General features: G+C 56.6%; 8 protein-coding genes across 8 annotated transcripts; all 8 read right to left on the minus strand.

The window, feature by feature from the left end:
* Nucleotides 1–416: 416 nt before the first annotated feature.
* On the minus strand, nt 417–1,043 carry JKF63_03282 (uncharacterized protein; the record flags this gene model as incomplete). Its single annotated transcript, XM_067899286.1, has 1 exon — nt 417–1,043. The coding sequence occupies one exon, from the start codon at nt 1,041–1,043 to the stop codon at nt 417–419; it is 627 nt and encodes a 208-aa protein (XP_067756076.1).
* A 1,071-nt stretch (nt 1,044–2,114) lies between these two features.
* Nucleotides 2,115–4,889, minus strand: JKF63_03283 (uncharacterized protein; the record flags this gene model as incomplete). Its single annotated transcript, XM_067899287.1, has 1 exon — nt 2,115–4,889. The coding sequence occupies one exon, from the start codon at nt 4,887–4,889 to the stop codon at nt 2,115–2,117; it is 2,775 nt and encodes a 924-aa protein (XP_067756077.1).
* A 1,584-nt stretch (nt 4,890–6,473) lies between these two features.
* JKF63_03284 (uncharacterized protein) lies at nt 6,474–7,748 on the minus strand (the record flags this gene model as incomplete). The annotated part of the gene is made up of 1 exon (XM_067899288.1): nt 6,474–7,748. The coding sequence occupies one exon, from the start codon at nt 7,746–7,748 to the stop codon at nt 6,474–6,476; it is 1,275 nt and encodes a 424-aa protein (XP_067756078.1).
* A 1,040-nt stretch (nt 7,749–8,788) lies between these two features.
* Nucleotides 8,789–9,229, minus strand: JKF63_03285 (uncharacterized protein; the record flags this gene model as incomplete). The annotated part of the gene is made up of 1 exon (XM_067899289.1): nt 8,789–9,229. One exon carries the CDS (start codon nt 9,227–9,229, stop codon nt 8,789–8,791), a length of 441 nt encoding a protein of 146 aa, XP_067756079.1.
* Nucleotides 9,230–10,099: 870 nt separating this feature from the next.
* Nucleotides 10,100–12,109, minus strand: JKF63_03286 (uncharacterized protein; the record flags this gene model as incomplete). The annotated part of the gene is made up of 1 exon (XM_067899290.1): nt 10,100–12,109. One exon carries the CDS (start codon nt 12,107–12,109, stop codon nt 10,100–10,102), a length of 2,010 nt encoding a protein of 669 aa, XP_067756080.1.
* A 1,994-nt stretch (nt 12,110–14,103) lies between these two features.
* Nucleotides 14,104–15,432, minus strand: JKF63_03287 (uncharacterized protein; the record flags this gene model as incomplete). The annotated part of the gene is made up of 1 exon (XM_067899291.1): nt 14,104–15,432. One exon carries the CDS (start codon nt 15,430–15,432, stop codon nt 14,104–14,106), a length of 1,329 nt encoding a protein of 442 aa, XP_067756081.1.
* Nucleotides 15,433–17,258: 1,826 nt separating this feature from the next.
* Nucleotides 17,259–20,315, minus strand: JKF63_03288 (uncharacterized protein; the record flags this gene model as incomplete). The annotated part of the gene is made up of 1 exon (XM_067899292.1): nt 17,259–20,315. The coding sequence occupies one exon, from the start codon at nt 20,313–20,315 to the stop codon at nt 17,259–17,261; it is 3,057 nt and encodes a 1,018-aa protein (XP_067756082.1).
* A 1,966-nt stretch (nt 20,316–22,281) lies between these two features.
* JKF63_03289 (uncharacterized protein) lies at nt 22,282–27,039 on the minus strand (the record flags this gene model as incomplete). Its single annotated transcript, XM_067899293.1, has 1 exon — nt 22,282–27,039. The coding sequence occupies one exon, from the start codon at nt 27,037–27,039 to the stop codon at nt 22,282–22,284; it is 4,758 nt and encodes a 1,585-aa protein (XP_067756083.1).
* Between the last annotated feature and the right edge of the window lie 874 nt (nt 27,040–27,913).

Raw genomic sequence — 27,913 nt, forward strand, 5'->3', positions numbered from 1 at the left:
GTGAGAGCCTACGAACATGACGCTATGCGCCAAACGCCGACGAGGCGGTGCTGTGGAGAGGTAGAAAAAAAAAACGTGAATACAGAGTTGAACAAACCTGTAACGGGTGGCGAAACGCTGCACCGATCTGGTTGCATTATGTTTACGTGTCGCACTCTGCATTTGCAAATACCGGCACACGCGTACACACACACACACACCTCACGGGAGAACTAGTCGAGGGAAACGCAAACACGAGAAAACACGAAGCGCCTCTCGTGTGTGTGTGTGTGTGTGTTTTGTGAGGGGGGGACGCTAGAATGACACCGACCACGGCAGAAGCGAATGCGGACCAGGTGAAACTATTAGCCACACCGCCCTTCCCTATCGGATCGTCGCCTAACGTGTACTCATCCCGCAGCGACACCGCCAAAATCCTACTTACTTGCAAGAGCCTTTTTGCGCTTCATGTAATCGTTGACGAGTGCGTCTACGCGGTCATCGAGGGTCTTCTCTGTGTCGTGAGCACGCGCCTCCATCGCCTCTGGGAGCGTCGGTGCCAGCTCATACTTCACCTTCGTTAGTCGCTCTACCTCACGCAGGTAATCCGGCACAATGTGGTCAGACTGCTGGTCCATCCTCTTTGCCTCTTCGATCTCGTGATTCAGCTGCGCCACAACCCCGCCCAGAAGCACGCTTGAGTGCGCACCAAGACAAGCTTTGCCGCCAAAGTAGCCGCCCAAGAGGGAGATCCAGCCACTGTATGACCTAAAAAAGGTCCAGCGGTTGCCCAAGGCCAAGCAGGCCGCCATGGATGCCATCATGTTGCCGCCAAAGTAGCCGTAAAACCAATAGTTGCTCTTCTGGAGCGATTTGTACGCGTCTGTGGACTTGAGCACGCGGGCGCGACTGTCCTCCAGAAAAACATTAGCCGTGACAAGCGCCTGCTCGTACTTCTCCGCCGCGGTGAGCGGCCTATTCTTCGACTTGTCATTGGCTACCATGTCGCTGGGGCCTCTACCAGCTAGGGGAAAAAGTGAGCCCTGCTTCACTTGAGAGAACATTTTTGGTTTGATTATCTCCTGTCGCTGGCCAATCGAAACAGAGGAAAGCGGGAGTGGTGGCGGTGGTGAATGGATCACACCGCCCTTTGAAGACGGTAACAAAAACAAAGCAGTGAACGGCAATGAGAAACACACGGAACGAGCGAGGGAGGGGAGGGGAGGAGATGGGGGGGGGGGGCTGATACGGCTTTGGGAACAACGCCTGAATGTGATGAGGTACCCTCTGAGGTTATACGTGCCCCGTGTCGCCTAAAGGCAAGGAAACGACAAGGATGGAAGTGCACGCGTGACGCGCTCGTGTTAACCCGATTATTGCTCTTCAAGAGCAGAGGGCGCGTGTGAGTGTGTGTGTGTGTGTATGTGTGTGTGTGTAGCTACGCAAGTGGATGTATATGCCGGCATCCGAAAGTGCACACGACGGACAAGATAAGGGGGATGAGAGATGGAGGGGGCAGAAGTATCACGGTAAATAATAAACTCAAATACATGTATATATTTATTTATATATATATTCATGTATGTATAGTTGCCAAAGACCATCTACCCCAGTCAACCATCCCTCCTACGCCACTCGACAGCCTAGTGCGAGTCAAGAAGAGCGATCAACTAGGAAAGTGGTAACAGAGCCCGCGATAAGCACCACAAGAAAGATAAGTCTTAGTCACGCTCAGTTCGGTGGAACAAAGCGGCAAAAAGCACACGTGGCATGGGTCACCGCTGTCCTCGCCTCCCCTCCCCACAATCCCTACCCCTCTCGATTCTTCCTACCTCCATAGAATAGACGGCCGTTGTATCGCGTAATACTTCTCTGCCTCCCTCGTGGAGTTCGACTTTCGCCCCACAACGATAAAAGCGAACGCTCGCTTTCGCGGAGAAACACAACCGCAGACACACACATGAAAAAAAAAAATTGCACGGCACCGATGGATTCCCTCCGCCGTTCAACGCACTACTCCGCCGATCCGGTGCGGAGTACAAAAAAAAAGGAGGGAGGTGCAACGGCCCCGACCTTCTACCTTCTCCCCTCCCCCGCCTCGGAAGATACACAGATGCATCAAGATTAAAGCTGCGTCACGATGAGACGAGGGGGTTAGCAGCCACTGGACGGCACTTCAACTCGGACACGGGCGTGTAAGGAACCTGTGGATGGTCGGGTGTGTAGAAACCAAGCGCACGCAGGTCGCTGTTCAGCGCACCTTGGCTGAAGCCGTGCGCTAGGTTGCGTGACGTAACATGGAATTTGTCAAACAACGCCTTATCTCGCCGGTACACAAAACGAGCACGGATAGGGTTCACATTGTAGAGCGACTGCGGGCGGTCTCGCACCGGGCGCTGCACGACAGGGTGGTGCGTGACGCTGCGCAGCTCCTTGCTCCGCAGCGACTGCAGAAACGGCGTTGACTTGTTGTAAAGGTCGCTTGTCGATGTGAGAGGGTTGTGCTCGCCTCGGAGTGTGTGATGCGGGTTTCGCGCGCTGCTTCGGGCGCTCATGATCGTGTGAACCTTCACAAGCGGCAGATCTCGTGCCAAGTAGGCGGCCAGCGTCCACAGCATGAGGTCCTCATCACAGTACGTGCCTGCGTCATGCAGATAGAGCTCCTCCGTGATTGGCACGAGTACAGCACGACCTTCCTCCAGCTCATAAGAGAGAATTTCCAGCGCACGGTCAGCAGTGGCGCGGCGCCTCTCCGTCCCCCCGTACTGCGCGGCCACTTGCAGCGCCCCCAGGCAGCTGGCCGTGATGATCAACGAATCCTTGCCGCTGTGTAAGCGTCGGACAACAGCGACGAGAGCATCCACGCACTTTGAAACGCCGCTGGAATGCAGAACGAAGACGTTGTCCATGGATGCTACGTGGTCCAAATTGGATACCAAGGTCCGCACAGGGTGGACACGACGGCCCTTGCTGAATGCAATGTATGGCGCAGGATGAGAACTGAGGTGGGCGAGCACGGCAGCAGTGTCAGGGAAACTGACTGCAGACGCGGTAAGCGGGAAGAACGGTGCCACGGCGCGCTGTTCGACGAGTCGCTCTGCTACGTCCGCCATGCGCGGCACCGCCCTCAGCGCCGTCACATCGAACTGCTCGCTCTGCGCAAACGCCAGCGCCGCGGACTTGGAGGGCAGGCTTTGCAACAACTCAGTGCCGCTCTCCACGAGAGCCTGGTGCAGCGCCGCATCACCGTTGTCGCGCGCCTTGGCCAGGCTTGACTTGAGGAGCTGCAAAGCAGCCTCCTTGACTATCCCCCGCTTGTCGCGCGAAACAGCCGAAAAAAAATCCGGCCCGCGTACTTGCGTCAGTGACGATGCCAAGGTTAGGGGTGGTGTGTCGTCCCGCTCGCAAAACAGCGCCGGCGACGTTGATGCAGGTCGTGCCGTAGCATGAGCCCTGAGCTGCCCACCAAGCAGCGCATCCAGCACAGCGTCGCGCTGCACGTCCATCACCTGCAGAATCAAGTACAACCGCTCAAGCTGCGTCGCTTGTTCAGGCGCACACAACTTAAAGTCCGCTTTCGACCAACGCATCCACAGCTCCTCCAGCAGCGCACGCACAACGGTGGACGGCGCCTTGCCATCGGGCATAATGCCCGAGAAGCCCGCCATGACGTCAAGGATGTCATTTTCCGACCACTCCTCGGTCACACGAGGGGTTGCGCACTGCGGTTGGCGAGAGCACAACGGGTCTCCCTGTTCCACGTCGGCGCTCTCCTCGCCCGTCAAGTGGTGCCGCCCACTAGTGACCAAGTCCTCGAGAAAGTCAAGCAACACGCGGCCCGTCGTCACGTACGCAGACGCCCTGTTCACGCCCCTCGGGTGCGTGTAGTCGGCGCGGTTCTGGGGCGCGTTGGGGTTCAAGGAGTACCACTTGTTCGGCTCCAGGATCTTCACCAGTGCCAGGAAATGGAGCACCTGAGCCAGGAGCGCTGGAGACTCCGTCAATCGGTGCGGCTGCTCCTCCACAAACGTCACCGTCATTGCATCCACCAAATGGACAAACGCCTTAGTTAACTCGCTCGACACGGTATAGCTTCGACCGTACTTGACCACCTTGGCAGCAATAAACTGAAGCCCATTACCGTCCCATGTGAAAAGGGAGCTTAACTCGTAGAGAATGCGCGTGAGCTCGGCGTTGCTGCGGCGCTGCAGAGTCGCAGCAAAGTCGAGCACCGTTGCCGTCCTCGCTTCACGCTGGGGACGGCTCCAAAACTGCGCGAGGAGGTCGTCCACGCTGCGGTTGCACTCCAGCACATCGAGTAGCGGAAAGTGCCGGTGGACTTGATAACCGGCAAAGTCGTCGTCCTGAGCATCCGACGCACAAGGTGACGCTCCTGGGGCCCCTGGCGCCACGGATGGCACAGGGGTTGGGGCGAGCCCAGCGGATGTCACTGCAGCTTCGCCGCTCAACTCTGCCCATAACGCAGACGCCGCTTCGGCATCGTCGCTGTCACCATCTTCCCCTTTGAGTTGGGTGGCTGTGCTTGCCTGGGGTGGGCGCTGCGAAGCCTTGGCCATTCGGGTTTGAGCCTCTTCGATGTCCGGCACATTGCGTAGGCGCACCGGGCCAAAGCCCATGGACACATCGTGCTTCGGGAGGGGGAATGGGCTAAAGTCAGAGCTGACTTCCTTGGCGTACATGCTCGAGGGCAGGGAGCGGTAGGACACATGCGGGGCCGCCGAGGCAGCGGATGACGAGCCTGTAGGCTCCGAGGGTGTGAGCCCAGATAGCGACGGTGGTGGTGTGACTTTGTCAAAGCGCATGCGCCACACTTGGCTGACATGCAGCACGCCCGCCACAACGCGACTGCTGCCGATATCTGATCTACCAATCCGCAGTGGCATTTGCATGCTAGTACTGACGACTAGAAAAGCGGTGGCGGCAGTGGAAGGCGGAGAGGGGCGCACACACAAGCACCGGTGCAGAAGTAGATGACTTGCGCAACAGCTGGTAAACACAGTCCCCTGCTGGGCGTGTGTGCGCGTTTCTCGGTACAGCATGAACAGCAACAACGCCAGCCGGGGGGGGGGAAGCAAAAGAGAGAGAAGGGAAAGAGAGAGGGAGTGGGAGAGGGGGGGTGGCCAAACAAAGGGGAGTAGTACGTAAAGAGGGAGAAGGCTTGTGTCTGAGGGAAGCGAACCGCACCCAGAGGCCAGCTCCAATCTTCCCAGGGAGGATCTCTTGCCCTGCCTCTCTCTTCCCCCCTCCAAGCGCATTCCGCCTCGCGACTCCAGACTCTTTGCCGGGTGACACTCCACCGTGCAAATCTGTTCATAAGTGCGAATCGGGGGGGGGGGGTGATGAACAACATTTCCCCAGCGAAAGGAGAGAGGCGAAGAGAAAAGCGGACAAGAAGAAGAAGAGCTCCCGCAGAGACCGCCGTCTACACTTTCTTCAGCGCCCGCATCCGTCCCATGACACATATTCGAACGAGTAGACGAAGCGTGACTGCATGCCTGTATGGGCACAACAAAACGCATTTAGCTTTTTCGAATGCCCCCACTGTGCCTCTATGAAGAATGCCAACGGATACGCCTCGATGTTCGAGCGTCGGTTGGCAACTTTGTTGTCGCGTCCATCTAGATGGCGACGCGCGCCTCAGAAAACAAGCAGAAGCGGGAAACGGAGGCGCGAGTTGAGGCACTACAGATGAGCCCACAGCTGAAAAGTCAACGCGCTCCACTGTCTCTTCTATACATACATACCCAGAGAGAGAGTGTGTGTATATATATATATATAGGAGCATATACTTGTATATATTTATGAATACCTTGTCGCAAATCAGGGACGGCTCAACGAGGAACACACACACAAACACGTAAAAGTGAAATGACCGAGCAGACAAACAGCGAAGCCCTATAACTGAAGACGGTAAAAAAAAAAGTATACTCTGTAGTGAAAGGAGGAGGGGACCAGGAAATATATAAATATAAATATATATATATATATATATATATATTGCGTGAGTGAGCAAGTGACGCCGCAGATGGCAACGCAAAATCGTGAAAGGGCAAAGTAAAGAAATTTTTGGGAAGCCCCTTGGAGGCGTTTGTGGGAGTTTATGCCGACCCTCGGGGGAATCTGCACAATCGTGGCTGATCAAGAGAGCGAAAACGAGTTGAAGACAAGCCGTAGCGGGGACGGGTGCTCTAGAGATGCATACACAGGGAGAAAGAAAGAGCAAGAAACCGTGCACATCGCATCAAAGGGGCTGAAGATGAACGCAGGTGAGAAGCGACTCAAACGAATGCCAGCATCGAAGAAGTAAGAAATGGCGACACGGTGGAAGGTCGTCAGCACGGACTGACAATGACATCCGTTATCTTTTGCTCGTTTTTTTTTTGGGGGGGGGGGGATAGTCGATCGGGTCCACCTCACCGCCGGCGGCTGTGCCCTGAAACCACTCCACGTGAGGTGCTGCTTCCCTCGCCCCATTAGCCCATCCGCAGCACTGCGGAAAGGAGCGCGCACATCAATAGAAAAGCGACGCACTTGTTTTTGAGAACCGAGAGCACTCCCCTCACCACCCTTCTCACCCCTTTTTGCTTGGAGAGAGCTGCACTGGTGCTGCCAGGCTGCTGACGTGACGCAGCGGCGCCTCTCACCGATGCGTAGCTGAGCTTTGAATAACTGTCGGATTCCTGTCTTGCCCACGTACCGTCCCCGTCCACACGCTGCAGCCGCACATTACGCAGCGGGTTTAGATCGGCGTCTGCGTTCCGTTCTTCATCCGCTGGGAGACTTTCACAACCATCACCACTACCCGACGACGACGCGCACGTCGCCGAATCTGCAGAGTCCAGTGTATGTGGCGACGACGCCTCCACGCCACTACTGCCCGCCTGCACAGCGTGCCCGGCCATTACTGTTGTCACCCAGTTCATTTCGTGAGCTGCCAAGTCCCGCAACCTGTCGTCAAATGTGGAGTGCTCCTCAATAAGAAAGAAAAGGTCGTCAACTGTGCCAGGGAACATCAGTCTCGCGTGCAAACGCGAGACACTGCGGTTGTAGACCCGCTCCAGACCCTTTACCGACTGCTGAGCCATCTCGAGCTCTCTGTTTACCACGTCGCTGCTGCTCCCATCCAAAGCATCCTTCCACTCACGCTTCGCATCTGTTACCTGGCGCAGCAAGTTGGTGGAGAGCAAAAGAAGCGCGTCGTTGTCAGCAGCTCGCATGCGTCGAAGTACACGGTTCAGACGCTCATTCCCGCTCAAAAGTACGATGTCTAGCAGAATAAAATAGAGTAGCACAAGGGAAGCTGTGACGAGAGGCTTGCACGTGACGCCAGAGGCCATGCTGCGTACCGACTCGATCGCGCTTGTGGATGCCGAGAGGAGCAGAGACAGAAGGCTTTCCTGACCCTGGTCGGCGTTCTCGCTGTACTCCTCGACAAGGCTTCCTCTTTCGCTGTTCGCACCAGCACCGTTCTCCGGTACTAGCTGAGCCATGCGCGTCGTGCCCCTCGACGCCGCCTCCGACTCAGTGTCATTGGATTTCACATACAAGACGAGGTTGCCACCACGTCGCTGCTGCGAAGAGGTGGTGTCCCGGTCAACTGGCACCTGGAGACGGAAACTTGTAGCCGGTACCCCCTCTGACGCAGCAGCGTCGGCATTTGCATAGTTTGTGCTGCGGCCGTCGTCAGTGGGCGGGGTGCTCATGGCGGCCCCTGGAAATTGGGAGTCTTCAGCGCCGCTCACCGGCATCAAGGCGATCCCTTGCGATTCTCGCTTTGTAAAATGCAAAAAGTGGAAAGAAGGACACAAAAGAGAAGCGCGCCTTGTGTGAAGGCGTCAAACTAGACAGACGCCTGCGCGCTTCAGGGTTGCGTACAACGTGTTTCCTTGACTGTCGGTTCCTCAGGCGCGCTCTCAAGTCTCCCGTCCGCTAACCCCTACGCGACCTTCTACCTTTGTTGATTCCCCCGATATATAAATGTACACACAAACGCACACACACACTATTTTGTGTCTACGGGTTCCCGTCCATGATCAGTCGTACCCTTACAGAACACTCCGACAACCATCCCGTTTTTTCTTATTGTTTGTGTTTGTGTTAAAGGCCACACACACACACACAAGGGGGAGGGGAGGGGGGGGGGCGTCAACAATAAAGGTGAGGAGGGCAGAGAGACGTGAGAGAGCGCAAGCGAACAAAACGCGCACACATACTAGCGATAGGCAGGGAAAGGCTCGCGGGACCAATCGGGTCGAATACGCGGTGCTCGAACGTTGATTCATAGGCAATGATAAGGACGGCCCCTACCCCCCGAGTCCCGCTGCCTTCCTGTCCTCCCTGCTGCACCCTCAAAACACCAACACGCACCGACGAGCCTCAAGTGCCGCAACACGCGTGTTGTTGTCAAAAGAGATGCCTCGTAGAAAAGAAGCGGGTGAGGTGTGGTGTGATGGCAGTTTACAAGCCATTGAATTTTCTTCTTTAGCCGTAGGTTATCTTTCTGCTGCACCGTTGGGTCTGAGAGGAGCACAGGCATATCAGGGGCGGAGGACAGGAGAAGGCCCCCGAGAAAAAAAAACCGAAAAAGCATGCAAACGCATAAAGTGCTACACCGACGATACGCGCGCACACACACACAGGGGAACAACGGGGCAGAACCACGAGCCGACGGCCAAGGTGAAAACAAAAACAGAGGACTGTCGAGGTTGGAAGGCCCCAGATGGGGGGGGGTACGTTGTACGGAAAAACGGCCCTGTCCTCCCCCTCTTGTCGTCTTTCATGAAGTCTTTTAGTCCCGCTCATCGGGGTCAAGCAGTCGTTCAGCTCGGCGTCGGGCTCGCTTTCCAGCGTCAACGATGGGCTTGAAACCGATGTCCACCACTTCGCCACGCTCGTTGCGCACGTAGGTGTACTGGGTGGCCAGCTCGGCGATATCGCCGTCCGTATACTTGAAGAACATCACGTACGCCACATAGGAGACGAGCGATGCCCAACTCACTATCCACACTGCTTTCAGACTGCTCCAGCGCCAGCCGTACTGCCAGCGAATTGGCAGGCGCGGTCGAAGCTGCTGAAAAACGTAGCCGCCAGCGCTCTTGGGCAAGTCAGGCATGCCAGGGCTGCGAGACGCAGCCTTTTTGCCCCCGCCAACGTCAGCCTTGCCGCGACGCTTGCGGCGCTCCACAGCGGGGCGCGCGGTCTCGAGCCTTGCCAGGCATTGACGCAGCATAGGGTGCTGATCTCGTACTACCCGTTTTTGCCGGTGATCGGCATGGTGTGGAAAGAAGGGAAAGGCGAGGGTGGAGGAGGAGAGGAGAGGAGAGGAGGACCGATGACGACAATTTGCAGAGCGCGAGTTTGGCAAACCAGCATTCTGAAGCAAGGTGTGCTTTCTGAGGTGGGTAGGGAGAGAGGGGGGGGGGTACACAGAGGTGGTCCGCAGAGTGAGTCAGGAATTGTGAGACGGGTTGCCGCACTGTCTACGGTGGCACCTGTGCAATAGTAGGTAAGAAGAGAGACAATGAGACAAGTGCGCGTCCGTACATCGTCTAGTGACAATAGAAAGGGAGAAAGCTGGCAAGTGCCGCGTGTTCCCCGTGCCGTTACCCAATGCCTACTCCAAAGAAACCACTCACGTGAGCGGCACACACATGTATATATATATATATAAGTGTGTGTGTGTGCAATGCACAAGTGCTTCGTTCGCCTCAGACATGTTTGGATGCTCGGTTCTTCCCTCTTCCACGCAACACTGCACTGCCCTCTGGCTGCCCCAGTCGTATCCTGTCGGTAAAGGCAGAATCAAGACAGGGGAACGAAGTAACGATTCGTGGAGCCCCGAGAGAAAAAAGGCACAAGCATGCTTAATTATTGTTTGCGCACACACACGCGCGCGCGCGAAATCTTGTGAAGAAAACACAGACACACCGTCTTCTCAGATCCCCGCATCAGGGGGGGGGGGGAAGAGAATTCCAGGTGTGCATTAAAAAAAATTTTAATGAGGGAGTAGGGCAGTCACCGAGCAAGACTCGAAGCAGTGAAAAAAAAAGCGACCTGGCTCATCTTGCGCAGAGGAAGGGGAAGAGGGCCTCTTCTCACCTCACCCGGTGCCCTTGGCATTATTGCGTATTTCAATACTCAGGCTCTCATAATTTGCCCGATCGGCCGCAGAAACGGATGGCTTGATCGTCTCCAAACTCGACTCAAAGTTGTCTGCCGTGATGGTGGGCAGATCCGCCATGTCGGCTCTCTTGCCGGTGATGTCACGCTCCAGCTCATCCAGTTCGTCCTTCGTGTGGGACTTGTACACGCCCTTCAGCGCGTTCAGCGAAGCCTCGCGCATTAGAGCCGCCAAGTCGGCGCCGCTAAAACCGGCGAGCCGCTCATCACGCGCCAGCTTCTCAAGGTTCACCTGGGGATCCACCGGATACCTTCGGGCGTGCGTTTGCAGAATCGATCCACGCTGCACGGGCGAAGGCAGCGGCACGTACAGCAGCTTGTCCAAGCGACCTGGACGCAGCATGGCGGGATCGATCATATCAGGGCGGTTTGTGGCTCCAATCACGTACACATCCTTGCGCCCCTCAACGCCGTCCAGCTCTGTCAAAAGCTGGTTCACCACACGTTCGCTGCTCGGATTTGCCCTGTCCGACCCCCGGCGCGGGGCCAGCGCATCCAGCTCATCGAAAAAGAGGACGCATGGTGCGCTGGCTCGCCCACGCGCGAAGACCATGCGCACGCTGCGCTCACTCTCGCCGACGAACTTGTTGAGTAGCTCTGGCCCCTTGATGGAAATAAAGTTTGCTCCAGATTGGTTCGCGATTGCCTTTGCGACCAAGGTCTTCCCGCAGCCCGGCGGGCCGTAAAGCAGCACCCCGACTGGGTGGTCGAGACCGAAGCGGTGATGCAGCTTCGGGGAACGGATAGGCTGCAGAATGCTAATTTTCAGCTCCTCACGCACGTCCTCGAGGGCGCCAACGTCATCCCAGGAGACATTTGGGATCGTCGTGAATCCCTCACGCATCGCCGACGGCTGCACCCGCTTTGTTGCCTCCTTCATCTCGTCGAATGTGACGCAGAATCCAGAGAGCTCTTCTGGTTGCACACCGTCCAGAGCGCCCTGCTCGTCTAGCTCGTTGTACTTGCGGCGAATAGCGAGGATGCACGCCTCCTTGACGAGCAGGTGCAGATCTGCACCAACGTAGCCAGGGGTCATGTTGGCGAGCTCGAAGAAATCGACATCGTCAGACAAGTTTATCTTCGCGCAGATGATGTTGAGGATGCTCTGCCGCTCGTCGATTGAGGGGATGCCGAGGGCGATTTCCCGATCAAAGCGGCCGGCACGGCGCAGCGCCGAGTCCAGTGCCTCCGGGCGGTTCGTTGCTCCCATGACACAAACTACTTTGTTGTACTGCCGCCAAGCTTGAGAGACCTGATCCATGCAGGTAAGCAGCTGCCCAACAATGCGGCCCTCCATACCGCGCTGAGCATCCTCGCGACGGCCCGCGATGGTGTCGATCTCGTCGATAAAAACGATGCTCGGTGCCGCCGCTATGGCGTCCATAAATAAGTTTCTCAGTTTTGCCTCGCTGTCACCACTGATGCCCGAGACGATCTCTGGCGCGGAAACGAAGAAAAGGGGCACCTGGAGCGAGCCGGCGATGGCGTGAACAAGTTTTGTCTTACCAACACCTGGCGGACCATGCAACAAAACACCGCATGGCGGGTCTGCGCCTAGGCAGCTAAAGAGGTGTGGCATGCGAATCGGTAGCTGAATGAGCTCCTTGATAACCGGTAGCTCCTTGGCCAAGCCACCCATGTCTTCCAGGGTGATCTTTGGGATGACACCGAGCACCTTCTCCTCCTCGTCGCCGTCGGCGCCCCCTGCGCTCCTTCCAGTCTCCTTGCCGCTAGTGGGGCGGTCACCGCCGGATTTGGTGCCTTGCTGGATGTCTCCCGCCTCGTCACGAGGCCGCTTCGCGCGGTTGGGGTGGTTATCATCGGTGAAGTGCCGTGGGCCGCTGCCAGGGCGCTGTTTGCGGTAACCGTTGGTGGACTGCCGAGCCATATGCTTCAGCTTACCCTTGAGACGGTCACTCACGTCTGGCATGGCTCTCTTGTGGTGTGGACAGAGGAAAAAAAAGGGGGGGAACGAGGACGGGGTGACAACGCCACACAAAAAAAAAGAATTGAGTAGCCGACCAACTGCTGGCGGTACACAATGGGCAGACCCTGTAAAGGAGTCAAACCTCAGCAGGAAGTGGGGGAGGGGGGGGGGGCGGATTTTTTGTTGTTTTGGGGGAGTTGTGAAAACGGCGAGGTGCGGATCTGGAGGGGAAATCTTCCCGCGGTGTCGAAAAAAAAAAAAGCGCAGCAGCTGCGGTACTTCCGCCTACGCCGCCCTCGCCCTTGAATTCATCATCATGTGTTCTTGTTCACCTTCATTTCTACTCTTCGGCTCTGCACAGACAAGGTGGAAAAATGTAGTCTGCGAGATGCGCATGGCAGTGTGCGTTGCCAAAGCTGTTTTTTTTTGGGCGGGGGGGGCTACAACCCTGAACAAACCGCGAATAACAGTAACTCAGCATTTTGCCTCATTGATGCACAAAGGGGGGCGACACAAATAAACGGAGCAACAAGATGACAGAACAGACAAAACAGCACATCGATACACCCATGAGAACAAAGTCGCTCAGCAGCTCAACATACTCCTTGTTTCTTTCCGTCTTTAGTGGGGGGGGGGGAAGTAAGGTGAGGTGCAGTTGGAGCAGAAGTGGCAAAACACCAAAAAAAAAAACAGAGCCACACACACACACACACACAGAGAGAGAGACGGATGTGATTCTGCATGCGCTCCCATGTCTACGGCGAACAAACAGCAAAGGCAGGCGAGGGATGAAAAATCGCTGCGGATGTGCTACACAGAGCGCCGCAAACGTGCATCCCCCAGCACCCACAACTCTCTGCGATCCCATCCCTCGCCATACCCCCCCCCGCCCCTGGGAAGGAGCAGCGAAATGAAGACGCCGACACTCGCCCTTTACAGGGATACACCACCGGACGGAGGGAGGAAGGCCAAAGAACAAAGAAAGAAAAGTTGAGCCGGTGATCTCGGGAGATAAAAACACACGTTTCTTCATCTCGCCCCCCCCACTCCCCATCCCCTCTCAGGATCTTCATATACACACCCCACGCAAAGAATTTCTCAGGGCCCTCCCTCCTAACACTCCACAACAGCACAGCGCGCACCTTACGGCGCTCAAAGATGCTGGCAGATAATACCCCGTTGGCAGCTGCACCCCGCCCCCCCCTCCGTTTGCTGTCGCCGCCACAGCGAAGCTGACGCCTAATAGCGGCCCAATTTTATCACGAGAAGTGAGACATATGAGCAAATCCACACCGGCACATCAACGATATCAGTCGAGAAAAGGGGCCAAAACATGTCAATACACATAAAAACGCACACGGGCGCGCCCCACATTCTCAGACAGCAATTAAACCAATGTTGCGCACAAGCGAGCAAACTGGGAAGGAGAAAGGATGAGGGTGGGTGGGCGTGAAAGAAAAGCAGCAACAAAAAAACGAGTGGTGGTCCCGACGAGGTATAGATACAAGTCAGCTGCATACACGTCGCCCTCCCTCACCCCACCCCATCCCCCACCCACACGCACACACACGAGAGATACAAAAAATAAATATATGGCAGGCAATAAGCTATATATGTCGCCTTAGAATACAAAAAGGATCTCGCGTACACACAGACAGACACACACACACACGCGCAGATACAAACTGGGAGTGAATGAGTGTATGGGAAAGAGGAGGAGATCAGGAAAAGAGTGTCCATGGCCAAAGCGGCACACAAAAGTGTCCAGAGAAGTACGAAGGGCAGACGATGGGTAGGGAAGGAGGGAGCGAGGGGAGAACCATACCACCAAGCACGCATACACACATATATACTTGGTTGCTCCTCTGTTTAATCGCCGTTGCCCGGCCTGCACAAAATTGGCCCCCACCTCTCCCCTTTTTTTTTGATAACCCAACAAGGTGACCCGGGTACTACTTTGCATTGCTTTTTGTATGCTTAGTGGCATTGCACGAGAACTACCGCCACTGCACATCCGCGAGCGTCTTGCCCTCCTGCATGAGATCCCACAGAGGAGACAGTTCGCGTAGGCGCTCAACATTCTTGACGCACTCCTCGATGACGAGATCCACCTCCTTCGCAGAGGTGAAGCGGCCAATACCAAAACGAATCGAGGTGTGCGCGTTCTCGGCATCCACGCCGAGAGCACGGAGGACGTAGCTGGGCTCCAGTGACGCGCTTGTGCACGCACTACCGCTGGACACTGCCACATCCTTCATACCCATCAGCAAACTCTCACCCTCCACGCAGGAGAAGCTGATGTTTAGGCTGCCCGGGAGACGGTGCTCCATGTCACCGTTCACGACAAGGTGCGATAATCGGCTTTGCAGCCCACTCAGCAAACGCTGCTGCATCTTCTTGCAGTGTGCCGCATCCCGTTCCCACTCCTTCATGGCAATGTCGCAAGCAGCGCCCATGCCAACAACGAGCGCGGTAGCGATGGTTCCACTGCGGATACCACGCTCCTGCCCGCCACCGCTGACCGGGGAGCGAAGGCGCACCCGCGGGCGGCGCCGAACATACAGGGCACCGCAGCCTTTTGGACCGTAGATCTTATGCGAGGACATGGACATGACATCGATGTTGTCAGCGTTCACGTTAAGCTGGATCTTGCCCAGGGCCTGCGCCGCGTCAGAGTGGAAGAGGATCTTCTTGGAGCGGCACAGTGCCCCGATGTCGCGGATGGGCTGTAGCACACCAATCTCGTTGTGCGCCGCCATGCATGACACGAGGCATGTCGTGGGCTTCATCGCCGCCTCCAGCACCTTCAGATCCACCATGCCGTTCTTCTTCACTGGCAGGTACGTCACTTCGAAGCCCTCCATCTCCAGATAGCGGCATGAGTCGAGCACGCACTTGTGCTCTGTCTGCAACGTAATGATGTGGTTCTTCTTGGCTTTGAGGAAGTTGCCGACGCCCTTAACGGCGATGTTATTGGACTCCGTCGCGCCACTCGTGAAGAAGATCTCCTTCGGGCTTGCGCCAATCAAGTCAGCGACCTGCTTGCGCGCCCTCTCGACCGCCTCCTCGGCGGTCCACCCGTACTGATGGGTGCGGCTGTTGGGGTTGCCGTATTCCTCCGTCATGTAGGGCAACATCGCATCCAACACGCGGGGATCCAATGGGGTGGTGGACTGATTATCCAAGTAGATAGGACGAGCCTTGAAGATCGGCAGCGTGGCTGCAGGTGCAGCCTTGGCCGCTGCGCCGGCACTGTTAAGGGCAGCGGCGGCGCCGGCGGCCGGGGCAGCAGCAGTACAAAAGAATACACGCGACACTCGCCACATGATGACTGCTCTCTTTCCTTGTTTATGCCAGCTTCAGCTGGAGCTTGTAATTAAGTGGGCGTGTTGCACTGGATGTATTAACACAGAAACGCGACACTGTGTACTTTGATTTACCCGTTATTTTTCTCGTCTTGCGTGGGTGTGTACTGTCGTCCTTATTTCTTTTTTTTTAAGCCCCACCACCACCATCACCTGCGTTGTTTTTCGCGTGCGTGTTCTGTACTTGTGGCTCAAGCTTCTCGGTAAACCGCGCTGGAGAGCACGACGACGACGGCTGGCGCCACCATTTCCACGCACCGAATGTTCAACACAGACACTCAGTGAAAGAGGGGAGAGACAGAGAGGGAGGGGGGGAGGGGGGATGAAAGAGTGGGAGATGGAAGAACCACGCAGCCCCCCTGAAATGCCGCAGCTCCATAAAATAATTACTGGACGTATATACATACCATTGCGTAGGCTTGTGTGCTTTTTTTGACTGCGTGGGGGCACCGCTCAGCAGCATCCCCCACCCACCCCTCGAACGAGGAAAGACCTATGCGTGCAATCTCTAATGCTGGATTACCCCCCCCCTCCTCTCTCTCTCTGCCCACATTATGCGCAGAGCACGGCGGTACATTACAAAGAGGAGGAGGAGGAGAGAGGCTATCACCGGAATGAGCAAGATATCAAAAATAAAAGGCAGCCAATGAGGCGGTAATGGTGGTGGAGACGCACCCAAATTCTGTGTGTTTTCATTTTATCTGTCTGTTTCGCATCACCTGCGTCGTTCCCTTCTCAAATGGGTTTGTCTCTTTTTCCATACACCATAATGCATCCATTGCCAAGTACTAGACAGCGGGGAGGGGGAGGAAGCGGAAGATGAGCGCTGTCTCCCTCCCTCCCCCCCTCTGCCTTGCGATCTCGACAACTCACCAGGTGTGCTACCAACAAGTCGGCATCTCCATCCACCTTGACTCTAACACACACACACACACACACACCACCTGCAGCACCCCTGACATTATGGCTCACTTACATGAGACAGCCATAAGAAGAGAAGCAACCTTGTCGTTTTCATGGTGCCTATTCTGGCCTTACAACACATGGGTCGAGCCCCACCGCCGTACTCTATCCGGCACTTCACAGGGCGATCAAGCCATGCGATGGCACAGGCAGGCACCCGAGAGAGCAATCCGAGCCTCAGGCATATATAAGCGCCGGATCTACCTCGAAATCTGCTCACCGCCACTTCGTGTGTTGTACCGCACAGCCGCTGCGATCATGCCAAGAACCATGCGGTACATCCATTGGTGCGGTTCGGGAATTCCACTAGGTAGGCAGTGAGTGGCGGTTAACACAGGATGGAGCCCCCTCTTTACTTTTTTTTGACAGGCTGTTTGCAAAGACGGCAGAATCAAAAGGCGATTGACGCTACACCTTTCCCCCGACGCAGCGTTACCTACAACTTGGCCGCCAAGGATCCGAGTAACAATGCAACGCTCCGACTTTGCTGTGTGACAAGGGTGCTTCACCTTCCCGGGATCAGAGATGACTGAGCACTGGTAGGTGGGGTGGGGTGGGGTGGGGTGGGGTGGTGGGGGTGGGGTGGGGTGGGGTGGGGGTGGGGGTGGGGTGGGGGTGGGGTGGGGTGGGGGGTGGGGGTGGGGTGGGGGTGGGGTGGGGGTGAAGACAGGATGAGGGGAATGGCGGGAATAAAGAGGTGCTTTCTGTAAACTCGCCCATGGAGCGGGCACGGGACAACAATGTCCCCCCCCCCTTGGGGGTACACCCCACCCTCGTCACCGAGAATCAAGTGAAGAGAGCGAAATATTGAAAAAAAAAAAAAACTACCACAGCAGCTCATCCGCAACACCCACAAGCTCGTCCACATCAAGCGCGCCCCCTTCCTTGTGGGCTTTGCCGCCAGCACCATCGGCTAGAATGTCATCATCACTACCCTCGCCACCCCACCCCTGATACGGGTCCATTAGCCCCATGTTGGCGACTGTGGTGCGCACGGCGGACACGAAGCTGCGCACCGCAGCTTCGTCGCGCATTGCGTAGAAGTTATCTGCCACCTGTCTTGCGTGCATCTCTTTGTAGGCGATGCGCATCGAATCAGATGTAGCGAAGTACGCCGGCAACTCTCTCGTCGACTCCGCTGGATCCGAGTCACTCAACGACGAGCGGGCGTCGGCATTCGCTGCGCTACCGGCCCCCTGCACCCATCGTTGCAGAGACATGTCTGTGACGCGAAGGAATGTGCGGTAGCTCATCGACACCGGGTAGGCAGCGGCGGCCTTCACTGTCAGCTCTGGGGCCACGACGCGGTACTCTTGAAGCAATGCGGCGGTCCTGCGCTGCAGCACCGGGTGCACGTGCAAGTGCACGTCAAAGGAAAACTGCTGTAGAACAGACGAAAGGGAAGATGTAAGTACCAAGATGCGATGATTGCGATCGGCTGAGAGACGGTGTCCTGTGTTCACAACCATTCTGCCTCCGTCGGTGTCACCACCGGCTTCGTCAGCCGTAGTCAACAGAGAGCCTGTAACCGGCGTGCGACTCAATCCCCCTCGATGGTTTATGTAATCGTACAGCAAACCGCGCAGTGTGTTCCCAGCGTAGCCACCCGTGCCCATAACATCAACGAGAACGTCGTAGTCGTCGAGAACCACAATCCCACGCTCTGTGTGTGACGCTTCGCTGAAAGCCTCCCGCAGCTTTAACAGCTGATCCTCGTGATTAGGCAACTCCACCAGGCGCCGACAGGAAAAGTAGCGCACTGCCGTGAAGTTGTTGACGCGCGCGAGCGCTCGAGCCAACGTGGACTTGCCGGTTCCTGGGGCCCCGGTGATGGCGAGCATCCCCGTCAGGGTACGGTTGCTCTGCATCACACGCTCAAACAACACGGCTGCCCTCTGGATGTTTTTGCTCACGGTGCCGTCGTGGTCGACAATCTCATTCCCAGCCCCGTCGTCGTCGGAGGAAAACTGCGAGAGAGCGGAGCCAGCGTCCTTGGCGCTGCGGATATCCCTCATGGCGCGCTCAAAGTCCCCCAGCGTTACTTGAAACAGCGGTGTCGAGGTGGTAGAAGTCGTGCTGCTGCTCTCATGAGTGTCCTTAAGCCCCAGCCCACCGACATCTACCGCGCGGTGACCAATCATCTCCGCATCCGCCACATCAGACGAAGTCTGCTCAGCCTCCCTGGTCTGCGGACCGCCTTGGAAAAAAGCCTCCTTGCGGTAACGCAGCAAGGCGTAGCTCACGGCACTGCGGACTGTGCCAGCGATGTCGGACCCGGAAAACCCGCCGCTCTCCAGCGCCAAATCGCGCATCACCACGTCGGGTGCCAAGAAGTTCAGCTCCCGAAGTCGCTCTGTATGAATGAAGAAGATGTCCTCTCGGCCAGGAACATCCGGTGCGGGAATTTCAATGAGAACCTCAAAGCGACCGGGGCGGAGAAGCGCCGGGTCGATGGCCTGCAGCCGGTTCGTCAAACCAACAACCAGGACGTCGTTTCTGCTTTTCACGCCGTCCATGAGGGAAAGCAGTGTGTTTGTGACACCGTCGTACACCGCCTTGGCAGAACTCTCATCGCTAGAATGACCGCGGCGGCGAAAGAGTGCCTCGAACTCGTCAATTACGAGCACCAGTAGTGTGTGGTTTTTGCGGGGACCACGGGTTGTGTGCGCCGAGCGATCGAGCTTTTCTCCCTCCTGCCGCATCATCTCCTCCCTGGAGCTGGTGCCAACGTCGTATCCCTCAAAAACGTCCCGTAAGTTCTTCTCTGACTCGCCGACATATTTTGACAAGATATCGGCCGCGTTCACAATCGAGAGGCGCGTGTTGGGGCCAAGCAGTCGGAATAGGTTGCGCGCAATGAGCGTTTTTCCGTTCCCCGGGGGTCCGTACAGTATGACGCCGCGCACATGCTCCAGCTGCAGCGCGTCGGCGAGCGGTGCCAGAGACGGTAGCCGAGAGAGGAAGACGCGACGGAAGAGAGAGAGGAGCTCACGCTTGAGGCCACCAATACCAAGCTCCATCCATACCTCCCCATCACTCGTTGCAAAGTCGCTGTCGTACGGATCCGTCGCACCCCCAGGTGGCTTTGCCAACCGACTAGAGGAGTCCTGAGATGTAGAGGACGGTGTGTATAGGCGCTCAAGTGGGTGGTGACGCACCTCCTCCCATGACAACCGCTTCACCTGCCCTCGCGGGATCTCGGCGGCCGCCTCACCTTCGGTGATCGTCACGTTGTTCACCCGCAACTCCACTGAACGACGCAGTACAGTGAGGGAGCGATACATCTGTTCCCCGCTGCGTCGCTCCTCAAGATGCACGTCGAACCACATTGGCTGGCTCAGCAGCCGCTTCAGCTGCGGTGCCATGCCCTCTACACCGGCGAGGCTAAGGAGCGGATTTGCCAACTCACACGATAGGAGCTGTCTCGGGAACACCGGTGACGCGGTGAGCTGGTCGCAGGCCAGAACGATCTTCTCGAGCAACCGAGTGTCAGCCTCACGCTGCCCCTGGCCGAGAAGTGGTGGACGGCGGTGCTCCTGGAGCACGACACGGTGCGATACCGCCTGTACGTCACCCTTTTCCGCATCCTTCACCTCAGCAGGGAGGTTCACGCCCTGCAAAAAAAGCTTGACACTCGCGATAGGGACCGGCGAAGGCGGCGACGATGCAGGCACACCCGCGCCTACCGCAAAGCAGCCAATCGTTTCACGCGCCTCAGCTGCACCCTCGCGGCAACCACGCACATAAAATATCTCTGGCACACCATCATCTGCTTGTGCGCCTGCAAAAGCTTCGGAGCATGAATGGATACTCAAAGAAATCAATACGATGGAAATAAGCAGTTTGGCACAGTGGCTCAGACGACACGCCAGGGAATACATCACGATCAACAAAAGAAACAATCAATATATATTTATATATATATATATATACGTCTAGACAAGGTAGAAGAGCACAACCTGAAGAGACGTCGCTAACTAAGGAAGGGGAGGGGGGAGGGAGGCAGGACAGCGCAAAAAAAAAAAACCGCTTCAAACACAGCCTTGAGTCAGTAGGAGCCAGCTCCGTGTGTCGATTGGTGTGCCTGGGCGCGAGAGGGGACACGAGTTAGACTCGGACGGTGCGTCGTGTAATGCCGCAGATGTAAACATAGACGCACATAAGCAGTAAAAAAGGGGGAAAAGGGGGTGTGCGGCAGTTGCATGCACACGGCACTCCCCGACTCGACCCGAAAAGACGTCAATGCGCAGCGACGACAACCGAAACTCAGATGAGGCGAAGAGCACCCCACTAAAGCTGGCAGCAGTCAAGAACAGCCGACCAGGCAACCACAGAACAAAGAGAAAACACACCAACTACACGGAAGAAGAGCAGATCTGTTCTAATGACTAAAAAGCGGAAAAGAACTCGAGTATATTAGCGGAGGTGACGGAGGGATTGCCGGTGGGGGGGTGAGGGGATGGGGGTGAGGGGGATGGGTGAGGAATAAAATAGAAGTGCGCACACCGAAAAGGGAAAGGGACGGAGGAAAGAGAAAAACGCAAACAACGGGCACAAATAAATGAGAATGACGGAGAACTCCTCACGGGGCCGTTTACACCTCAGAGGCACTCGGTAGCGAACATGCGGCACCAGAAAAGAAGAATAAAAAGATAAATAATAATAAATAGTATCGTCGAGGGCATATACCAGGGTGTGTATGTATGTGCCCGCGTGTGTGTGTGTGCGTGTGTGGTGTGTGAAGGACACCGTGCGGGGAGACCCGTTATAAATGAGGGACAAGAGGGGGGAAAAGGAAGCAGAGAACGTAAAATAGCGCATGAAATTGGCGACAGGCACACGCACACACACACAGAGAAAAAGAGAGAACCCCTCCCCCTGTGCACACACACACACACACGAGGAGTGCAGAGGGAAGTAATGAAGGGGGGGGAGAGGTGAACCTGTTGGTGTTCTGTCGCGTCATCCACCTCACGCGCCTACCAACACCTTCATTTTTTCCGGTGAAAGACCAGGAAGAATAACCGTTGAGTGCGCCGGTGCATGTCAAAACGACATGACGAATCAAGGCGGTGGGGTCTCGGTTGCCGTTTTGTGAGAAGCATCTACTGGCATACATTCCCAGGCCAAGACCCTGCCTCTTTGCTCCATCTCCACTCATGAACATTTACTTTCTGACTACCCTCGCTGGAAATATCTAACCTCAATTCGCAAGAAGTACGAAAAAATATGCAAATAATAGCGCCATACAATGGCCTACACACACACACATACATACATGCGACAACAGTTCTCAAGTAACGGCGGTCATAGAACACTGAAGACTAGACACATCATTTGATGGAAACTGAAGGGGTCAGAAAGTGAGGAAAGGGAAGGAAGAAGTGAACATACATCTACCTAATGTACAAAGAATGTCTCTCCACGTGTGTGTGTGTGTGTGTGTGTGTGTGTATATCTGTGATATATCATACGTGCAAAGAAGAAATAAGAAGAAAATCTCTTCATGGGGGGAAGGGGGGGTTAAAGGGAGGTACAAATATTTTTTTTGTTGTTGAGAAACAAACTGAAAACAGAAATTCGCGGGGGGAGTGAACTCTGCGTACGCGTGCACGAGCCTCCCAAAGTACATTTGAAGTAGGTGAGCTCTGTGTGTGTTGTGTGTGTGTGTGTGTGAATGCGCAATAAATGAATAAATATTCCTCATGCACACAGGCACACACACACACACGCAGTACCCTCACCACACCGGCACAGAGAGGAGAGGGAGGGAGGGAGGAGAATATATGTGCGAGAAATCCCAAAGACAGGGAAACACCTCCAGACCACTTACTCTTCCCCTCTGTATTACCGGCCGTCATACTTGCGGTTCAACTCCTCAATGCGTCTGTAGATGGACGCGGCCAGCTTGGGGTCCTGGAGGGTCTCCACAGCGAAGCGGGCGTAATTCTCCAGCGTCGCTTTGTCATCGGGGTCCAACTTCAGCACGTGCTCGAACATGTCCTTTGTCGCATCGACCAGCGAGCGCAGCCGGCCAGAGAAGGACTGTACGCCTGTGCCCTGCGACGCCACGGCGCTACCGCGACGCAGCTTCTCGTTTTGCATTCGAGCACACTCCCCGTGCAAACAGCTCAATATGTGCCGCATCACCTCAACGTTGCCGGGCTGCAACCGGTGCGCCTGCTGCAGCAGTTTCATGGCATCCTCGAAGCGGTTTTGGCGGTTTGCATAAAAAGTGCCGAGCTGGTGACACGCTGTGAAGCTGCCCGGATTGATGGCAACGGCATCCTTGAAGAGCTGCTCGACACGGTCAAACACGCGCCGCCGAACGTCTTCATTGGTGTAGACCGTCCTACTATCGGTGCAGGCCCACATAAACTGTCCGTATTGTAGCACCACGTCCTCCGACTTCGGGGCCAGCGCCAACGCTTTTTGGAAGTGGTGCTCGGTCTTGAAAGGAGTGGGCATGCAGCCAGCCATGTAGTTGGCAAATGCCGCGTGTGCCTGGGCAACGTTTGGATAGAGCCCGAGAAAACGATCGTAGAGAGACTCGCCGCACCCCACTTGCCGGTCCTCAAAGGAACGGCACAGGTAGTGGGCATACGAAATGGTGCAGTTCAAGTCCCCAGAGGAGGCCGCATATGCCTTGGCAATGTACTTGCGCGCCAAGGTGTGGTACCCAGAGTACATGCACAGCGTGGCGTAATTCACAAGAATGGTGGCGTGTTGCGGAAAGCGCAAGAGCGCGCGGCGGTACATGCGGTTTAGCAGCTGCGGCTCCTGTAAGCGAGTCTGTACAACGTACGTCGCGAAGCACACGGCGTCCTCGCTCGCAGCAGTGGCAACGCCATCTAGCAATAGCGGCGCGAGCTCTCCAAGGGCCAGGGTCGTCTTCGGCTCGCTCACCTTGAGCTCCTCAGCGTTCTCTCGGGCTGCAAATGCCGCGGCGATGCGCTTAGGCGCTATGCCTAGCCCCTTCAGCAGGTGCGCCAACACCTCCATGCGCTGACTGGGCCCCATAGTCTCCCAGGCGGCGCCCGTGCCGAGCCGCGCAAGCCTCATATGCATCTCAACTGCTGCCGAGGGGTTTGCCTGCATGACGCGCTTCATGTAGACGGACCCCTTGGCGTAGTCGCCGGCCTGCACAAAGACGTCCGCGACCACCTCCGCCACCTCCAGGTAGGTCGGGCAAACCGCCGCGGCGCGCTCGTAAAGATGGGCAGCAAGTTCAGGATCTGTCGCAGATTTGAGAGTGGCGTAGTTGACGAGCAAAATTCCCATCTCTCGCTGGTACTTATCCGTCAGCACCGGCATCGAGGCGATGATGTGGTCGACGTGCTGCAGGGCAGCCGCGTAAAGGTCCTCCGCGTCCTTCATGAAACGATTCTGATGGAAAAAAAAGGCACCACGGCTGAGCACAATGAGACCGTTCAGCGCCCTCTTTAGACGCTCCCGCGACCTCCCCGACAGTGATGTCGAAAGAGACACCGGGAACTCGTCGCCGTTATCGCTTGGTAGCGCCTCAGTGGAGCTGCCCGTACTGCTGGGTGCGCTGCAGTCATCCCCCGCGACCCACTCCTCGTTCTCAGCGTCACTGACGACCATGTCAGTCACAACAATACTGGCGGCCCGTCGGAAGACGCGGCCAATGGACTCGATACTCGCCTTGATATCGATGCCCTCAAGCTGCACACGGTCAGAGGGGTCCAACGCCCTCAGACCCAGGGCGTACCTAACGAGTGAGGTGGCGTCGTGGTCACCACACACCTGCTGAACTGCCTGCAGCAGCACAGACCCCATGCGAGTGTTCCCCAGCCGATGACAGCTGAAAGCGAAGCTGTTCGCGACGCTCAGCCGCATCTCACTCGACATCATGCCTTCCGGCAGGAAAAAGACATAAAAGCAGAGCGCCAGTGTCTTCTCCACGTCGCCGGCCTGGCGAGCGAGGGAAATGAGCTTCAGGTAGGAATCGACGACTACGCCACCTAATGCGCCCTCGATTTCGATGAGGCGGTTTTGCACGCCAATCGCCTCCTCGTAGGAGCCGACGCGCTCGCAGCACGCCACATAATTGCTCAGCACCCACAGCAGTACGTGTGGTGGAAGAAGCCGATCGACGCGTGGCACCGCAGTCGAGGAGCCCACGCGCCCCTGATCGCCAGTAAAGGTGACACCATCTGAAGCAAACATACTGTTTGTGGCGCTGCCAGCGGTTGCGGCAGCAGCGGCCGCAGCGCGCTGGCGTCGAGCGCGCTTGTTCAGCCGCACCTGTGCGCTCGTCACCGACGAATCCTTCTTGTGTGACCCATTCACAATGTTGCGGTAGTGCTTCATAGCCCGTTTGTGATCACCGACGTAGTTCTGGAGGCAGAAAGCCAGGTGACCCTCCACCTCTGCGGCGTGAAGGGGTACCATCTCGCCGGCCGTCCCCAGGTGCGCGACGGCGTCGCTGCAGCTATTGCGCAGTAACTCAATGGCAGAACTGTACTCCTCGAGTGCCCGATCCACGAGGGCAACAGTGACCAGCATGTCCGCGTACTGTTTCCGAGCCCATGCGCTGATAACACTGAGACCGGCGCGGTCGAGTAGGCGCAGACAACCTTCCAGCAGCCCGATCGCCTTCCCAGTCTTTCCCACGGCGTGAAACGCCATGGCAGCGTCGATGAGACCACCAGCTGCGCGATGCGCTGCATTGCCCGCGGCGATGCGGGCCTCCGCGGAAGTGGCCCCGCCGCTACAGCCTCTACCGGCATCATCACTCTCTGTATCAGCCGCTTGCAGAAGCCCCTCGGCGTCTTCGAGGAGAATACCTGCGGCTGCCTCCAAATAGACCACAGCGGCGTCATCGCTCTTCAGTTTGTAGAGTAACAGGCGGCCGATCTCCAGCATGACACCGCCGACGTCCTCGCTTTCCAGGTGCTCTGTCACACCGTCGAGGTAGCGCTCGTAGAGATTCTGGCTCTCCACGTACTGGCCAGCGTGGCGGTGCAAACGTGCCATTGCCAGTTGTACCTGGAGCAGCCGTGTCGATTTCACTGCGGACCCTTTAGACTGTAGCAGCAAGAGCTGCGCGCGACCTTGTGAAATGGCGTGGTCGACGCGCAGTTTGTCCTCGTAAAACAGCTTCGCGTCTTCGGTCACAAAGGTAGGGTTAAATGGCAGCGGGCTCGCTAAACCGGGGGCCACTTGATCGGGATACCACACAGGGTTACGCTCCATCGTGGACGACACGAGTTGATACTGCTCCGCAGCTTTCCAGTACTGTTGATCACTGGCGTACGCGTTGGCCAGGAGCACACGTAGGAGGAGGAGATGGCACTCCGGATCACCCACGACGGTATGCTGCTCGGAGGCGTCCGCTACAGCAGCAGCTGTGCGCGTGCCTGTCCTGGCGTGAACCATTTTTTTCCGCGCCACAGTGGTGGAAGAGTCCCCCTCTGGACCCTCCCCCTCCGCCAGGGGTCGCTGGAGCACATATGCCTCTTTGGCCACACGCAGCGCCTCGCACAAAAGCTGCGTGGTGCGGTATGTCTCACAGCTGGTAAGGCAGAACATCGCGTTGTTCACCAACACCCGCGCATAGAGGGTGAGGAAGGCGACGTCGTCCCGGTTGTGGCCAAACTGATCCTCGTACCGCTCCTGCATGGCCTGCTGAACATCGGTGCAGTCAGAAAAAGAGTCCTTGCGCAGGGAAAGCAACAGCCGCCTCTCCCACTCTCGTTGAGCGGGGTCCGAGGTCGGCTGCGCCCACTTTGCGATGAAAGACGTCCACGCCTTGACTCGCCCTGCGACGCGTTCCACAAACGACGTGAGCTGCAAGCGCTGCAACAGCTTGGCAGTACTCAAAGACGCGGTGTCTACCTTTACCGCCCTCGCCGTCGCAGCAGGTCTCTGCAGAGGCGGCACCGGCCTGGTGTCTTGAGTCTTCACCGGTGTAGCCGCTGCCAACGTCCCTTGCTCAAGGTCCTTGTCCCCTTCACTTGATGTTGAATTGCAAATCCGGCTGGCGGAAGCAGCTGAGACATCCAGCGCTCTGTCGTCGAGAGATTGAAGCAGCCGTGTGGCCTCTTGCTTTGGCGTTGCGCGTCTGCGCGGTGGGTCACTCTTACGTCGGCTACGCATTGGCTTTACCCTAGCACTACTTACCACCGTTTCCGCAGCAGCCGATATGCGGCGCCGACGACCCGCCCGCTTGCGTGGTGCCTGGTCCTGCGGACCCTCCGACCCCGACCCGCCCTTTCGGCCGCGCCATGATGCCCCGCGGCTTTTGCCGGTACGACCGGTCGACTTTGAAGCAGCTGCTTCAGAAGATGGCGGTGATGCCGCCGGCATCGCTGCCGCGCTTCCGGGTTTCGCGACAGGTGACAAAGCGGCTGCAGCCTTCGCCAGTGATGCCGCCTTGGACGACTGCGTAGAGTAGAAGGCGCATGGATGCCATAAACTTCCACTAAACGCGTTCGTGCCAGAATAGCACCACATTCCCATGGTCCCATCCAAAACAGGTCGGGCAACGTCCGGCGAAGAGACGCGGGTGTCCGCGGCCACCGAAACGGTCGCGCGGTGGCTAGCCAAGGAAAAGGCCCTATGCTTGGAAAGGCGCTGCATTGCTGACACTTTCCCAGTTGCCCCGAAAAAGTATATATCGAAGACAGAAACCCTCCTCGCAATACACTACACGTCGGTTAGCCAAAGGAAGCGGTGTCAAGAGGGAGAGGGGGAGGGGGGGAGAGGAGGGAGAGGAGGGAGAGGAGGAGAGGGCCAGCGGAAAGACAACGTACTCCGACAGATGTGAACACACAACGAGCGCAATCCTGCTCGTGTTTCTCATCAAACTGCGAGGGAAACTGTCCTGAGGTGGTCACGAGCTCCGTAGAAGCGGCCTAATGAAACCCAAAGCAGGGGGGAGAACAAAGAGAGAAAGACGCAGACGCGGGGGTAAAAGTTGATAGCGGCAGCAAACGTGGCAATCAGCAGCAGCAGCAGCAGTAGCAGTAGTAGTGATATACAAAAATTCGGAAAAGAGTCACACGAACCGCAAAAAGGAAAGGACAAACTGACGAGCAAAGGAACAAACAAAAAAGTGTACGCCAAGGAGCGAAACGGGGTGGTTACGTTATATATATATATAATTATGTGTGTGTGTGTGGTGTGGTAAAAAAAAAAGGGGGCAGAAAGGCTCGGGGGAAATATACGCTAGTGAGCAGTGAGCTGTCACACACAAAAGTTAAACAGAGTCTCACTATTTTCCTCTTCCAGCTCGTGGGGCGTTGTCGATGCTCACTCTTTGCTGCTGCCCACGTTTTTTTTTTCGCAGTCGCCTCCCCTGTTTTTTAACCGCAAACGCACACAGAAGCACACAGAAGCACACACACACACACACGGACGCCACGTCCTCACAAAGGGAAAAATATATAAAGAAGTGTACAGAGGTGGTCAATAGGGGGGGGAAAGGGGGGAGTAGATTGAGAAATCTGTAGAC

Source organism: Porcisia hertigi, chromosome 27 (genome assembly GCF_017918235.1).
Source record: "Porcisia hertigi strain C119 chromosome 27, whole genome shotgun sequence".
NCBI lineage: Eukaryota > Euglenozoa > Kinetoplastea > Trypanosomatida > Trypanosomatidae > Porcisia > Porcisia hertigi.